At 42.5% G+C, this 17,658-nt stretch overlaps 1 protein-coding gene across 2 annotated transcripts in view; it reads right to left on the reverse strand.

Annotated features, from left to right (window-relative positions):
* The window catches only part of PLPPR1 (phospholipid phosphatase related 1), a 252,725-nt gene that overhangs the window by 45,643 nt on the left and 189,424 nt on the right, over positions 1–17,658 (reverse strand). For both annotated transcript variants that reach the window (XM_066256635.1, XM_066256634.1), the window contains exon 3: positions 3,425–3,613. In XM_066256635.1, the coding sequence (XP_066112732.1) occupies positions 3,425–3,613 (189 nt within the window). The remainder of the gene's footprint in view (positions 1–3,424; positions 3,614–17,658) is intronic.

Genomic DNA, 17,658 nt, shown 5'->3' on the forward strand with positions numbered 1-17,658 from the left:
TCATAATATATTTATACAATCCTCTAATTTCAAGTTTTTAACTACTTAAACCATTGCTGAGATGAAAATCCCTATAGATAAATCTTTGTATTTATGTAAAACTCTGAGTATTTCCTTAAAGTAAAATCAGAAAATGGAATTACTAATTGGGTCTGAAGTTATAAAAAACTCTGAATACAACTTTGACAAGCTGCTTTTCAGAAAGAAAATAGCAGTTTCCACATTGACTAGAATTGCATAAAAGTATCTGCACCTTCAACAACACGGACTGTATTTCTTTAAAATATTCATCAATTTTAAATGGGAAAAAAATGCTGTATTAAAAAATTACTTATCTTTGATAATTTATTAGTTTAGAAATGCTTATATGCACATAGTCAATTTATTATTTTGCTAATTGTTTTTTCTTGTCTTCTTCGATTTTTACTTTGGGAAGTTCATCTTAAGTATTAAGAATATTTACAGTTTAGTCTCACATGCTGCAAACTCTTTTGCACATTTTATTAATTTTTTATTTTGATAGGAATATTTATTTGTAGGTAGACAAATCTGTCAGTCCTTTTCCATATGCTTGCATCAACAATCCTAAGTGAGACTTTGTTACAATAGAGGCTGCTTTGTGGGTATTTATGTAGATTTTCGAAGTGTTAGAAATCCATATTTTTCTTACTTGGTAACATGCATTTAAAAGCTTTAGGCTCTGGGCCCTGGCTAGTTGGCTAAGCGGTAGAACATCAGCCCAGCGTGTGAAAGTCCTGGGTTCGATTCCCGGCCAGGGCACACAAGAGAAGCACCCGTCTGCGTCTGCTTCTCTACCCTTCCCCCTCTGCTTTCTCTCTCTCTTTCTCTTCTGCTCCCACAGCCAAGGCTCCACTGGAGAAAACTTGGCCTGGGTGCTGAGGATGGCTTCATGGCCTCTGCCTCAGGCACTAGAATGGCTCCGGTTTCAATGGAGCAATGCCCCAGATGGGCAGAACATCGCTCCCTAGAGGGCTTGCCAGGTGGATCTTGGTCAGGTGCATGTGCGAGTTTGTCTCTCTGCCTCCCAGCTTCTCACTTCAGAAAAATACAAAAAACTAAAATAAAAGCTTTAGGCTCTGGATCATTTATATAGTTACAGATTTTCTATTTCTTGAATGTTTGGAGGAATTTATACTACAGTTATATGTCCCCAGTAGTATTTTGTTTGATAAATTTTAGACATGTTTAAACATTTATTCTATTGTTATTCATCTGTTCAGCTTTTCTACATCTTTTTAAGGTATTGTTAGTAAATTACCTTGTCATAGAATATTATTCATTTTATTGAGATGCAAGCATTGATTAACAGAGAACTGTACAATTTGTATAAGTTTAAAGGTTTATGTATTTTTACTTATACATATTTTTTCTTAACTTTTGTTACTTTTGCCTTTCTTATATTAGACTAGCTAAGGGTTGTAAATTTTAGTTTTCATAGAATTAACACCTGATTTTATTTATCAATTCTATTATATTTTGATTCACTGTTTTCTTTAATGAATAAGTTTTATTAATCTGTTTCCTGCCTTTCCGTATTTTTTAATGGAAAAAAAAACTATAATTACAATAATTATAAGAGAACCTAGGTAATGCTCTTTCTTGGGTCGATGAAGAAGAGAGGAAAATGTTTTAGTAAGTCAAGGGATCACTCAGAGATTCATGTCTGAACATATAAGAAAGTGAAATGCTTACAAGACAGAAAGAAACCAGGATCTGATCCCAGACTAAGCCCACTGTCTCCAGGTAGAGCTACTATTAACCCATTTCAGACCAAACCCGATGTGACCTCCTGGTTTTATTTGGGGAATGGAGTGTGTTGCCTTTTGAGATATAAGAAAGGTGTTATTCATGCTTTCTTATTCCCAGGCTGGCGAGAAAGGATAAGTCAGGTAAAGGTATGAGGGATACAGAGATCAGCCTTCCTCTGGGGGAGGGCACATGTCCCATTACTCTGAAGAGGAGGTGTTCCCACGGTTCTCAGTGGGATCTCATTCTCTTTACGTAGAGGAAGTTGGTCTGTGACACTGAAGAGGACAAAAGACAGTTTCCAGCCAGGTTCTTTTTTTCCTACTTTTGACCTCTTAGTACATGCCAGACCCTGTGTTAAGTCAATATATATGAATCATCTTAGTTAAATCTGAAGATGACTCTATAAAATAGTCACATTATCCCCTTTTTTATGTGTGTGGGGAGGAGACAATAGAGTGACTTCCTTGAAGTCACATAGTCAGGACGTGAATCTAGGCATGTCAGATTGCAAAGCCTGTGTTATTAACCAGTCGGATACATCACGTTTTATCAGCGCTGTCCGTAAACACTACAGTAAAGTCTTGTCATTTAAGGGAAGCTTGTTGAGCCTAGGATCAATAATCAAAATGAACTTAAAGCATTCTGATTCATTATGTCCACATTACCTTTCAAAATTCTATTCCATTTCTCATCTTAAAGCAAGCAAAAAATTTGCATAGAAAACAATACTTGAGTTAAATGTCTGAGCAATCAGTACATTCCCCAGCATGCCAGTAAGCATTTTTATTATTTCCCAAAAGAGAGGGGAGAGGGAGGGAGAGAGGGCCCGTGGGGAGGATGAGAGTTGAGGAGGAGGCATCTTTTAGAAGAAATGACTGCTGAGGTTACATCCCAGTCAATCTGACCTTATAGCATGTTTAGATACTGAAATATTTGTTTTAAAACCCTCACAAAGTCATTTTTAAAATGAAAATGTCTTAGTGTTAAATCACTTTTTTCAGATATGTGAGCATTATGCTTTGAAACACTCTCCCTAAAGGATTGGCTGGCCTCCCTCCCCCCACCCCCTTTTTATTTGGCCTCATGAGATAAAAGAATAAAATAAATGATGGTAAAGTTATAATTTAACTGAATGTGATGTAACATGAACAGAGTCAGAGCCATCGAGAATGAATCGCTGTACACTTCAGGTCAAGCGATTTCTCTCATCTCTGGCCAGCCTCTCTGGAAGTTCAATCAAAACAGCGGGAGATCCAGGCCTGGGGGTTTCTATTCCACTCTGATCCAGGCTTTTTATCAACACCGACATTTACATTCAAGACCTTTTCTTAATTCACAGGACCCACTGTATGTATTTTTAAGAGCACAGTAACTATACCTAACACATTAGTCAACCATGCCTGTTGATTTGTGGCATTCACACATGCTTTAAAATTATATATATATTTCATTCGGCTACCCTAAAACAAAAGGCACTTAGGGGACAAGACCTGTTTTAATGAGCTCTTCTGCAGAGCTCTGTTTTGGCTGAAATAGGACACCCCTGATAAGGCAGCTGCGGAATGCCCAGGAAGAGAGGGAAGAGGAGAAAAGGCAGACAGGAAATGTTGTTCAGTTCCTGACAACAAAGAGGGAGGTCTATTTCTGTACTTACGATAGCAGTCGGGATGGCAGCCAGCACACAGTAGAGCACCAGAGGGGTGATGAAGCTTTCTTCCTCTGTCCCCGGGTAAGGCTTCAGTAAGTCTCCGTCCTGACAGAAGAATCCTTGGATATGCACCTGAAAAGTGTCAGTGCATTCGAAGTAGTAGGCAAGCAGCACTGTCCCAGCCATGATGACAAGCTGAAAATACAGCATGGCCACACAGAGACATTAGCAGGGCTTCGGAGCTGCCCTCAGAGCACAGTCCCTCCATCACCCCGGCAGCTCTCCTGGTATTGGCATTGGCGAGCGTGTGCGTGTCTGGCTCAGCATGCTCGGGGCTCGGGGATTGTGCGCTCTCCCGTCTGCCTTGTAACATCTGTTATCTAACCCTTCCAGCAAATAATGCACAGCTCCCATTGGAGAGGCACCCCAGAGCAAGGCTCGCCGAGAGACCCAGCTTCTGCTGCCGCCCTCTCACAGGATGGGTGGGAACCAAGGCGATACTATTTCCGTGCAGGACAGAGGTGAACAGTCAAAGGGCAGTGGCATAGAACTGGCAAGATGTAGATGTGAGATCTGTTCATGAGAAATTTCACAAACTATGAGAGCTAGACTTACCTTGTTATAAAATATTAGAGGCAATTAAATCAGTAACGAGTGGATGAATCAATGAACAAACAGGAAAGTTAAAGCCTAGAATTTAGTTTGAGGTTAAGGGAAATTTTCAGAACCAGACTGTAAATTATTGGCAGGGATGAAAACAGTACAGGTGTCCTACATCACTTAAAACCTTTATCCTTTTCCAAAAAGCTTTCGCCTTTATTCCAACATGCTTTCCACCAGTAAATCAAGGACGCCGCTGCTGTCCCCATCTTAGTACAGACATGTATCTTTCATCATAAGGTTACACATAAAAAGGGACTCAATTACTCTTTCATTTTGACTCAGAAATGTCCCATATACTCACCAAGGCATTGCCTTTAATAGGTATGAGGAGTTGCGAGGATATGGAAATGCCGATATTATTTTCCTCGTTCATATTTGGAAGAAGCCAAAAGGCCAAGATAAGATATTGATAAAGGTAGATAGAAAAGGGTTTTGAGGTTATCAAATTATGGGAAATTAAACTGGAAGAGATCTTGGGGATCTTTTAGTCTAACATCCTTTTCTCATAGATGAGAAAACTGAGGCTCAGCAAGGACAACTGACCACTGATAAACCATCAACCGTTAACTAAATGTGCTGAGACTGGACAGCGGCAAACAGGAAGACTCAGAGGGAGAGAGCATTTTTAAATGTTAATTTGCTCAAAAGCATCGATATAATCATCATGGGAAGAAAATAAGAACTTGGGAAGATGGTACACTGTTTATGGCTTAAAATAGTTTTTATTTGGAAGTATATATGGGACAGTAGAGAGAAACCATAATCTTTCCAGGATTTATGGGGTCTGAAGTTCCTATTCCAGCCTTGGAATGACTAACCCGAGGTCATAACTAGTTAATGTTGAAGATAGACTAGAAACACATATTTTCTGACCCCTGGGGAAAAACACCTATATCACGACATTAGAATTGTCCCATATACAAAAGGGTAGAGAGTTATGGAGAGGCAAAGTAGGTGATCCCTAATGCAGGGAGGCCCCGTCTGGCATTTTTATCCATTTTCCTATTCACTTCTTTAGCCACAATGTTGAAGTCAAGCCTTAGACTCTGCCCTCCTCTACCCCACCCTCTGGAATAAGGCACAGCCTCTATTTTTGGTCTGATCTCTGCAATTCCTTGTCACCATAGCTGAACGCATCATTTTCTTTAAGGGTCATTTGGATTAAGACTCCTCCCCCATTCTTCCACTTTCCCTGTTTCAGTGTCTTTCCTGCCTGGCTCAGAAGGGGATCTCCAGTTGTAGTGTGTCTCAAATACAAACTCCCAACAAACCTGCTCTAAAGGTCTTCACCTTTTGGCCACATTCGTCACCACCTGTCTTCCTTTCCAGGTAGGCTGTAAATCATTCTTTTGTTCCACTATCCCTCATACATGGCTTGTTCCTGGCTCTATAAAGACAATATTCTTTTATTATCTGGCATATTCTATTCTCCCTCCCTGGTGGCCCTTCTGTCACAACTGTTAACCATCCAGCAATCTCTGGATAGTTCCACATGTATCTCTGTGCCTGAAGTTTATCGGCATCACGTGTATATCACCAATGCTTATGTCAGCTATCTCTGTCGTTTCCAGCATTTGACTTATTTCTTTTCTTTTTAGCAACAGCAAAGAGACTTGGATAAATGTTTCCTATAAGAATGAGAGATAGTTACTTCACAGCTGCCCCTGATAACAGGTACTCTTGTCAAAAACTAGTTTATAAAGTCAAGGCAATAAAATTTCAATTTCTTTTGTGCTTGACTGGTCAACCGAGTTGACCTAATGAGAAGGAATTGAGCCAGCTGACCTGAATGTTTCAGAGCTGAGATAATGTTGGGGTTCCAGCAGTTTGGGGCTCAGCCTCAGGGGCTGTCTGTCTCCTGCACAGGGCTGATCTAGAATTGCTGTGTGTCTCATCCATGTGGCTGGAAATATATCCATCCCTCTATTGGCATCATCAGCCCTTGGGAGATTCATGCTTGGAGACAGGCATAATCTATGAGGGCTTTTAGACAAAGCAAAAGCAAAAACAGCATCTAGCTTCCTCTACTGAGGAAGAGCTTTATATTTCTGGGCCTGTGTGCTACCACTTTTATTTTAAAAAGAGAAAGGTGGAAGTAAAGTAAACAAAATCCAAAACACACACACACACACAACACATATATACTCATCTGTATACATATGGTATGTCAGGTAAAAGGATTCAGTAGGAAAGAAAATAGAAACTTTTAGAACATAGAACTGTCTTAACATCAAATACATCCAAGTCAACATTAACGGAAACAGAAGAGCCAAGGTCATGTGCCTAAATTTGACATTTTGAATAGCTGCCTGACCAATTTAATTCTGAAAGCAGCACTCAGAGAGAGCTGAATGAATGAGTGAATGAATCAATTAACCACAGGGCACGAAGTAAAGAACGGGGAAGCTTGGAGACCCAGGATGGTAGAGGTAGGTGGGCACTTGGGTGGCTGAACCAACCCATTGGCATGAGCCACCTTGCCTTTGCTCCCCCATGAGTGGCCAGAAACCCCTCCCTGTCATTTTCAGGCAATCCTCAAACTTCCTGGAGAGTCCCCAGACAGGTCAGATAGAGATGCACAGATGCAAAAATAGAACAATTCAGAATGTGATTTCTTTCCTATGGAACATTCTCTTGTGACCATATATTAAAAAGAAGCATCTGCACTCACTGCAGGGACAGAAGCAGCACGTTGGTTCCGCCCGCAGGAGCACAGAGGTCTGCCTCGCTGCACTGATGACGCCGCACAATTAGCTGTCGGCGTCCCCCCTTCCTCCTCCCTGTCTGGGCCATGATTCATCACTGTCTAGGTTTATACCACTGGTGCCAGCTGGCACCCTTGCCAGCGCTGTTGCCTTCTCCAGGCCCACTGAGGGATGCATGGAGGGAAGCCATAATGTTGGTGTCACATGAGCAGATGGTGAGGCTGTGCTGGACACAACTGTTGGTGGAAGGATTGAGAATGTCAGTGTGAAAGGGGCAGTTATGGCTGCGGGTGATGGAGAATGTGGGTAACAAGGTGTAAGAAGTTCCCATACCAGGGATTTTCCTCAGCTGTCTCTTTCTAAGAATGATGATCTGATATATATGAAAATGCATTAACTTTTGACCATTCCACAAGGATGCAGAAGGCAAAACCCCACCAGTATTTGAGATCCAGCCTCTCAGCATGGAGGGCACGGTGCTTCTAGCCAGACTCTCTACTGAATGGAGAAAAGTGAACGTCACAGACAATGATAACTGGGAAGGTCACAAAGCCAGGAGAAGAGGCTGAGATGACAAGAACATTTTCCTGCAGTCTGTAAAGTGTGCAGCAATTGCAGACCACTGAGTTATAGGACCTGATACAAGCTGAGAGAGCAGGGGACAGGTAAGGGCAGCATGACTCATCTGAGCAAGTGTGAATGTGTGTGCGAGTAAGTGTATCAGTGTGTCCAGAGGGTGAGCACAGACACATAAGCCTAGAATAAGAGAATTAGTGTCTAGTCCGGAGAGTAAGGGACATATTTCAAACTGGGGAATCCCAGTGATCAACCATCTCAGTTTGCTCAGACTGAGGTGTTTCCTGAGAAATGTAACCTTCAGTACTAACACTGAAACAGTTCTAAATGAACTGGGTATTGAATTCCTCTACATGAATCAATAATCACCCTTACCCTAAAAAGAGGTTTCTCATCTGGTTTGGACAGGAGCTATCAAGACCAATGTGAACTGATCAGTCAGCCAATGACTGTGCATGGAAGATGCCTCTGAGTTCTGTCCCAAACTAAGAGATTCTGCTGCTAAGGGCAGTGACAATGAGGCATTCTCAGATGCACTCTCTAACCCCACACTATTTATGATCCAACTGGGGAGTGCTAACCAACACGGGAAACAGACAATGATTTGTACAAAGGTGTCAGCCAATCCCAAGTTGAGGGTCATGCATGACTGCATATGTCTAGTGACCTGGTACGGATGAGGACTGGGAGAGGAGAACAAGGGAGAAAGCTATTGTATGGAGGAAAAGGGAGTACCTGGGGAGGAAAGGGCATTGTGGTGTCTGTTTAGGTTACTGGTCTTGACCCAGACCCATGGATTCAATCCCATACAGAGAGGGGATAGAGAGGGGATAAAGGAAACTCAGAATGAAGCACTACATCAGAGCTTAGATGACCAAGATTTATCATGGCTGTGACACAGAAGCGATAGTTTAGTGAGGACTCCAAGGAATAGTACACTTTCAGGGTCTGCATATTTGTCAGAACTGTGAAAGTACATGCTAAGACTAGTGTCTGTAGCTGCACACAAGGGCTGGGGTGGGATACTGTCAAATGATGCAGATGTAAGAGGGAACCATTGTAGCAGGGTGGAGGGGAAGCGGTGCAAAAACTGAGTGAGCCCTATGAGACCTCGCTGGGGACCATTAAAAATAAACATGACCCTTTGAGAGGGACTGGAGGTTCTCCATAAGCAACAGTGGAAAGAGCCAAGAGGAAGGAGAAGGAAGAGGAGATGACAGAGAAGGGGGAGATGCTGGAGGAGGAAGAGGAGATGATTGAAGAGGAAGAGGAGACAATGGGGAAGGAGGAGGAGATGATGGTGAAGGAGGAAGAAACAATGGAAGAGGAGGAGGAGATGATGGTGAAGGAGGAGGAGATGATGGTCAAGGAGGAGGAGATGATGGAGAAGGAGGAAGAGATGATGGAGGACAGGGAGATGATAAAGGAGGAAGAGGAGATGATAGAGAAGAAGGAGGAGATGATGGAGAAGGAAGAGGAGACAATGAAGGAGGAGGAGGAGACAATAAGGGAGGAGGAGGAGACAATAGATGAGGAAGAGGAGGAGATGATGATGGAGGAGATGATGATGGAGGAGGAGGAGGAGATGATGGAGGAGGAAGAGGTGATGTTGGAGGAGAAGAAAGAGGAGATGATGAAGGAGGAAGAGGAGATGATGGAGAAGGAGGAGGGAATGATGGAGAAAGAGGAGGAGATGATAGAGAAAGAGGAGATGATGGAGAAAGAGGAAGGAATAATGGAGGAGGGGGAAAAGGAGAAGAAGGTGTTGATGGTATGGCTGATGATGTATATATACTCTGCATACATTCCAGGAACTGTCTTGAGCACTTAAAGTTATCTCCTTGTCTGCCCACTAACCTGTGTGGTATATATAGTATTATTTCTATTTTAATGATGAGGAGACAGTTGACAAAGAGGTTACATGATTTGCATAAGGTCACAGAGCTCATAGGGATGAACCTGGAATAATTACTGTTTACATGATGTATTGACTCACACAAACTTAGGTGGTCTGAGGAAAAGCAGGTAACAACCTGTATGAAGGTTAATAATAATTATTTCATAAAGATACTCTGGGCATGTTTATGTATTCTCATTTTGGTCCAAAAAAGAGTCATATTAACTACCATTAAGAGAAGAGCCCTCATCAAGGAAAGTTGGAACAGAAGAGAAAGAAAAAAAGGACAGTGACATAAAATGAAGACAGAAATCACACTCTGAATATAAGTTGTCTAACAGTCAACACAATAAGGAAAGGCTGGTCAGTTATTTTATTGTCACAAAATACTTACGATCTACTCCCTTAACAAATACTTAAATGTACCATATATTACTGTTGACTACAAGTACAATGTTTATTATGTAGCAGATTTCTGGAGTGTGTTCCTCTTGGTTAAGTGAAATTTTATGCCCTTTGATTAGTAACTCTCCATTTCTCCCTCAGACCGACTCCTTTTAATTAACAGGCAATTAAGCTGTAGTTAAGAATGACAAAAACATATGTACATAACACAAATATACAGACAACAGGTAAGCACCAGCCAGAGGGAAAGGGGATGGTGGAGGTGGCTGGAGGGGAAATGGGGGTGGAAGGAGACCCTGCATGGGGCATGGGGGCACGATGCAGTATGTAGAGTGTTATACTGAGTGGAACACTTAAAACCATGTCAGCACAATAAATTAAAATTAAAATAAAAAAAGAATGACATCTTTTTGTGAAAACTGAAAAACTTACACTAGACAAGAATTAATCCCTTCTTCTTTAAGAACCAAAGGTGTCGCCAAAGGCAAGGATATGTAGATGGAATGAGATTTTTTTCAGTCATTCAACTAATTGAGGGCCTACTAAATGTAGACATTGGGGTATTCATCTGACAACAAACTGAACATCAAGTAACAACTTAACAAAACAGACATGATCTTTGGATTCATTGGGTCCTTCATGTGGGGGAGACAGACATCATAAAGCAAGCCCGAAGAAATGGTAATAACATAACCAGCTATGTAACGTGAAATGCATTATCTTATGAGATGCTCATGCCAGCCTTTGAGACAATGAGTTCACTTCACTTAAAGAAGAGAAAACTTATCCAGGTGACTAGTGAATGGTGGAGCCAGGATTCGAGCCTCTGGTGCCGCTTTGCCACTTTTTCATGCTGCAAAAATGCAGTAAGCCTAATGAGATGGTGTTATAAAGTGCTGAGCATACTGCTGAGCATTAAGTGTTCAAGCCTTTCTCGCGTTTTTGATCTCTATGTGTTTGTTCTTTTTAATACTTTTTTACGGGACTTTAGGCAAGAGTGGGGGTTGATGGGGGGTTCATCCCTCATTCCTCTTCTTTCTTGTATTTAAAAAATTTTTAATTGATTTTAGCAAGAGAGGAAGGGAAGGTGGGGGAGAGAGACAGGAACATTGATCTGAATGTACGTGCCCTGACCAGGGATGGAACCGGCAACCTCTGTGCTTTGGGACGATGCTCTAACCACCTGAGCTATCCAGCCAGGGCATCTTTCTTTGAATTTAAAAACACTACTTTCTCCTGCCTCTGACCATTCTTGCCCCAACTCTTTTAATACTTCCTTTTCCTTTTCCTAGTCTGTACATGGTGGTGCCCCCCTAGGATTTATCCTTATCCCTCTTTCTATTTTCTTCCCAGGCTCTTCACTTGGGAGACATAATCTCTTTCTATGGCTTCCACTCTCACACCATCCATCTCACCATTCCTGGCCCTGCATACTCTCCTGACCACCTACTCGGTGCTCCACAGACGCCAGATGCCACAAATCAAACATGGGATTCAGCATCTCTCCTCCTCTCATCCTACAACTTCTCCTGAGTTCCCTATCCTGGTAAATCTAACCAACATCCTCTTAGTCCCCTAGACTAGACATCTCAGCAGCATCTTAGACTCTCCCTTCTTCTAGCTTTCTCACTCCTCCATGCCAACCCTGGTCAGTTGCCAAGTCTTTCTTTCTGTGGTGCCCCTCGTATTGTCTCATCCTTTTCTTATGCAGGTGCTTATTCAGGCCTCCATATTCTCCTAGCTACACTGTTGAAATCATGTCCTACCCGCTCTCACTGCCTTCGGGAGCTCAGCCTTTTTATGCTATCCCCTACCTTGCTGCTGAAGTTACCACCCTGAGGCACAGTTGTGACTATGTGTCCCTACTCCTCCAAAATCTTCAGTGATCGCTATTCCAGGAAAATCAAGCCATTTTATCTGTGTCTGACCCATAATTTTGGTAAGGAAGAGAAGAAGTCTGGCGATTGAATAGAGATCCAGCCAGGTACTGCTCCCCATTTACTAAAAAATACACAGGGTTACCTGGGCAGCCTACACCTTTCTTCTTGGCCAAGGAAAATTGAAGAGAGTTGGGGAAAGAATGGTCAGAGGCAGGAGAAAGCAGTGTTTTTAAATACTAAGAGAGACAAAGACGCCCTGGCATCTTTCTTAGCCTGGGCTGCCTACACCTTTCTTCTTGGTCATTTCTCAAAGAACAAATTCAAATACCACATCCTCGTCTCTTTGTTTTTATATTCATCCTCCAGTGTCATGTTAGTTCATTTAGTTATGTACTCATTGATTGCTTCTCATAGGTGCCCTGTCAGGGGCCAAACCCACAACCTCTGGCATGCCAGAGTGACGCTTTACCCACTGAACTACCCAGCCAGGGCCTTCAGGTAGATTTACAAAACTAGACCGAGGGAGGGATAATTATTGAGTCTAAGTTAAGCTAAAATTGGGGCCGCAAAATTTTCTCTTTGATCTTCTGCCACTAGGGATTTTTAAAATCCAGTGATATGTATGAACACAAATGAAAGATGTTCAACGTCCAGTGACACAGAACTGCCAGGCAGAGCTGACATCAGAGAAGGAAGGGTGAAAATCCAAAACGATTTTGACATGTGAGCAAAGGTGATTCCTGTGGTAAAGGTGAAGTCCCACAGCAAGGCCAAGTGAATGCCAGTCATTAGACAGTAACACCAGAGGCGTCCCTTCCCTCCTACAGAGGGCGGGGAGAGGGTGTCAAGGCGAGAACAGAGCCTTGGCTATGCTATCTGCTCCAGTCAAAACATGAAAGAAAATCTTTGGAAATACGATTGCCCAAACATCCAGAACAGTTCGCCCTACTGGAAGGAATGAAGACTCGTGTCATTTCTGGCAGGTGAGACATGAGCGGCAGACTTATTAAGTGAGGAAGTGGGTCTGAGGAGGTTTGGGGAGGAAGAAGGGAACAGAACATTTCCTCTGCTGTAAGGCTGAGGCCTTCTCTATTTTTAAAGAGCCAGTTGAAGAAACTATACTTGTTACTATAATTTTAAAAGGGAATGTAATTTTGTTGCCGTCTCTAAAATTTCCTTCATTAGTAATCAAAACAAGTGCATGCTGGAGTCTGGTGTTTGATCACCATCACGGCAGCGTCTTATTCCTAGCTGAGGGCCAGGCTGGCTTTGGGGAGACTGGGGTATCGTTCTGCCTCCACAATGGCTTTCTTATTGGTCCTCACACATCATTTTCAGTCTTTTTTTTTCTGAAGAAAGAAAGAACTTTGTTGTTACCTCCTTTGGCCTGTCCATGTTATAACAAAGTCCACATGCTAATGTATGGTGTGGCAAGTAAAGGTAACTTGCTTTAGAACGTCAACACTCTAACCCACCTCATCTTGGAAAAATAGGACCGAATAGGATTTTAGCCCAACAAAAGAAATTTGTTTAGTGGGTTTGGAGCCACTGGAAGGGAATTAAGTTCAATGGGGCTCTGTGGGATATTTGATCCTGTACTTTTTTTTTTTATTTGGGTTGAGGTAGAGGCATGTAATGTGTTTTTCATCACTAGGAATAGTCTGGTATAGGACAGTGTTTTTCAATCGCCTGTTCGTGGATTGGTGCCAGTCCACCAGAAATTTTGTGCTGGCCTGTGAAAGAGATAAGTCCCCCGATGTTGTGTGAAGATGATAGAGTTTATCTGCGAACCAGCAATTGAAAACTACTGGTGTAGGGTGCCAGGTATGGGTGTTATACAGAAGAACCCAGAAATGGATGAACACAAAAGCTCCTGAAATTGCTCCAGAAGTCCTCTAGGACCAGCTCTGCAGTGGGATGGCACGCCTCACTCCTGTGCTTCTATGCTTCCTGGGGAAACCTAACAGGGCCCAGCCCTGATGGTTTTGCACAGCCATCCCTGATTTCCCGTGTCTCCCTTCACCAGCTGTGAGGCCCTCAGAGGGAAGGATCCTTTAAAATGGTAACTCCAGTTTAGCACTGGGACACAATAGGTTTTCAAAAGATACCAGTTGAATGAATGGATAAGAGTCTTTCGTTTGTTTTTCCCATAGCAATTCTGGCATCTATTTAAGAAACAGATAACCTGAAACTGTTTAAGATATATTATTAGCATATTGGTTAAAACTAAATTTTTTTTTTTAATGAGAGGCGGGGAGATAGAGAGACAGACTCCTGCATGGGCACCGACCAGATCTACCCAGCAACTCCTATCTTGGGCTGATGCTCCAATCAACTGAGCTATCCTCAGTGCCCTAAGCCAACAATCGAACCAATTGAGCCACTGATTGGCTGCAAGAGTGGAAGAGGGAGAGAAGGAAGGGGAGAGAAGCAGATGGTCTCTTCTCCTATGTGCCCTGACTGGGGATCGAACTCAGGACATCTGCATACCAGGTCAACACTCTATCCACTGAATCAACCAGCGAGAGCCAAAACTAAAATTTTGAATGTAAATCAGCATGTTCTAAATAGTGATATCTGGTGTGCGAGATCTTGAATAGGTGCTTTGGAAAGAAAGAGATAGAGGGAGATTTGGGGGGGGGGGCTGTAATTATTTTGCTTTAAAAATAAGGTATATTTTTTGCCTGACCAGGCGGTGGTGCAGTGGATACAGCATCAGACTGGGATGCGGAGAACCTAGGTTCGAGATTCCGGGGTCGCCAGCTTGAGCGCGGGCTCATCTGGTTTGAGCCAAAGCTCACCAGCTTGGACCCAAGGTCGCTGGCTTGAGCAAGGGGTTACTCGGTCTGCTGAAGGCCCATGGTCAAGGCACATATGAGAAAGCAATCAATGAACAACTAAGGTGTCACAATAAAAAACTAATGATTGATGCTTCTCATCTCTCTCTGTTCCTGTCTGTCTATCCCTATCTATCCCTCTCTCTGACTCTCTCTCTGTCTCTGAAAAAAAAAGATATTTTCACTGACCTATTGTTTCATGGTTTTAAAAAGATAGTAGATATATAATCAATTGCTATTATATATATTTTAATTACGTTAGAGGAGGGGAGTCAGAGACAGACTCACACTAGTACTCAAACTGGGATCCACCTGGCAAGCCCCCTATGGACTGCTCTGCCCATTTGGGGCATTGCTTCATTGCTCAGCAACCAAGCTTTTCTTAGTGCCTGAGGCAGAGGCCACAGAGTCATTTTCAGCATCTGAGGCCAACTTGCTCCAATCAAGCCATGGCTGCAGGAGAGGAAAAGAGAGAAAGAGAGAGAGAGAGAGAGAGAGAGAGAGAGAGAGAGAGAAGGGGGAGGGGTGGAGAAGCAGATGGTCACCTCTTCTGTGTGCCCTGACTGGGAATTGAACCTGGGACATCCACACATGGGGTGACACTCTACCACTGAGCCAACTGCCCAAGGCGAATTGCTATTAAATATTAAAATCACCCTGTTATCTCTTAAGTAGAAATTATTGAGACTTTCTGTTTGTTATTTATCACATGAATTCTTTTCTCATCATGAGCTTTTAAATTGTGAATCTATTTGGGGGAAAAAGGCAGTATACTGTAAATGATTTTATGACTCTAAATTAGAATTAAAACATAAAACTAACACTGGATATTCTGCATGCCATATAGAACAAATGTTAAAGATTCAAACTGAAAAAAAAAACCCTATGAAAACAAGGTAGAACTTTCTGTTTCTTTTAAAATAATTTTCGACTCTGGCCGGTTAGCCGAGTTGGTTAAGAGCGTTGTCCTGAAACAGCAAGGTTGTAGGTTCAATCCCCAGTCAGGGCTCACCAGGGAAGCAACCAAAGAATGCACGACTAAGTGGAACAACAAATGAATGCTTCCCTTCCCCCTCCCCCGTCTCTCCCTTCCTCTCTCTGTCTCACTAAAAATTAATAAAAATTATGCCCTGGCCAGATAGTTAGTAGGCTGGAGTATCATCCCGGAGCACGGAGGTTGCCAGTTCGATTCCCTGGTCAGGGCCTGTACAGGAGCAGCTCAACGTTCCTGTCTCCCTCTCTCCCTTCCTCTCTCAAAATAATAATAATAATAATAATAATAATAATAATAATAATTTTCAGCAGAAGCACTTAAAGATACCACTTTAATTTCCCTACCCAAAAGGAACTTGATTCTTCTTTTTCGGAATACCCTGCTAAGTTTCTTAGGAATCAGGCAAAGGAAAAGAAAAGGAAACACGTTCTCCCGAGTCAACCAGTTTATTCTTCTTTCTCATTAAGACAGGGAAATCTCCATGTTGCAAAAAGAATGAGATGTTCTCATTTTCCTTTAAAAACGATCAGGTAAGGATTTTTCGCATTTCCCTTGAAATTACTGGGTAAGTTGCCTCTGCCATCGTGCCTCTCCCAAACACGTTAGCAGATGCTGCGTAAATGAACACAGGCTCTGATCCGCCTCAGACTTCTGAGTGTCAGATCCCAGGCACTCAGGCCTGCACCTGCTCGCCTCTGCCTGCGTCTAAGCTGAGCCGATTATCCTCGTGAAAGCAAGCAGGTGAGCGTCTAGGTTCATTTAGCTTGTCACGTGTTTCCCTTGTGGGAGTAACATTTTCGATTGATGGATATGGTTTATATGTGCACTCTCAATATGGTAGCCACTAGCCATGGGTGACTATCAAGTGTCTGAAATGCGGCTACTGAAACTGAAGAACACACGTTCACATATTATTTTATCTTAATTTAAATTAAAACAGTCACCCATGGCTAGTGGCTACATATTGGGCAGTGCGCAGTGGCTTTGCATTAGCAGGGTTGTATCATGAGCCAAACATAAATTTGAACCTTTTTTAAAAACTACAAATACTCTAATACATAAAAGTATTAACTGAAAAAATGTATCTGCAGAATTTAACTCATTAGAGATTAATCATTATCAACACATAGTATGTATTTCTTTTCCTAGACTTTTTCCTCCCCATATAAACATACACAACCATAGGTAGACTGTAAAATATATAAAGTAGAATCACACTGTACATGCTGTTTCACCACTTGCATGTCTCTGGTTATATTTTGACCATCTTCCTAATATTAATAGAGATCTTAACAGTTACATTGAGTCAATATATTCCCTTTTTTATTTTTAGTTTCTGCTAAGCCAGTCTCGTTTTCATTATTTTTTGTCAATGACTTTTGATTGATGCAGATGTGTTCGGGGTTGTAACTTGACCCTTAGGGTTAGCATGCTGGCTGTACCCAGGGCTCTTTCCCAGGATGAAGGAAGCCCAGTAGTTGCAAACTCAAAAGAGGAGTGCTTGGCATTGCAGACAGAAGTTGTTAACATTGTCTTTATACACGGAGGGGTAAAAGTAGGTTTGCAGTTGTGAGTATGCAAAACAGTTTATTCTTTTATTAGTTATTATATATTATTTTTGATATGAACAACTGTAAACCTACTTTGTCCCGCCCTGTATCCTCAAAAGGAAACAACTGAAGGGTTTTGAGCAGAGAAGTGACACCTTCAAACCTGTTATTAAAGAGGGTGATGGTAGGCCCTGGCCGGTTGGCTCAGTGGTAGAGCGTTGGCCTGGCGTGCAGAAGTCCTGGGTTCGATTCCCCGCCAGGGCACATAGGAGAAGTGCCCATCTGCTTCTCCACCCCTCCCTCTCTCCTTCCTCTCTGTCTCTCTATTCCCCTCCCGCAGCCAAGGCTCCATTGGAGCAAAGTTGGCCCGGGTGCTGAGGATGGCTCTGTGGCCTCTGTCTCAGGCACTAGAATGACTCTGGTCGCAACAGAGAGATGCCCCAGATGGGCAGAGCATTGCCCCCTGGTGGGCATGCTGGGTGGATCCCGGTGGGGCACATGCAGGAGTCTGACTGCCTCCCCGTTTCCAACTTCAGAAAAATACAAAAAGAGAAAAAAAAAAGAGGGTGATCGCGGCAGTAATCTGTATTAGTTGGAGCAGAGACCCTTTTCAGAGAAATCAGAGTTGCGATAAATGTCTGTTCGCAAGACAGTTACCGGGTACTCAGCATGCTGCTAACATTTCTGCGCTATAGCATTTCCAGAGCAAGTTCTCAAAATCTTGTTTAGTTCT

The sequence above is a fragment of the Saccopteryx bilineata genome, chromosome 2 (assembly GCF_036850765.1).
Source record: "Saccopteryx bilineata isolate mSacBil1 chromosome 2, mSacBil1_pri_phased_curated, whole genome shotgun sequence".
Lineage (NCBI taxonomy): Eukaryota > Metazoa > Chordata > Mammalia > Chiroptera > Emballonuridae > Saccopteryx > Saccopteryx bilineata.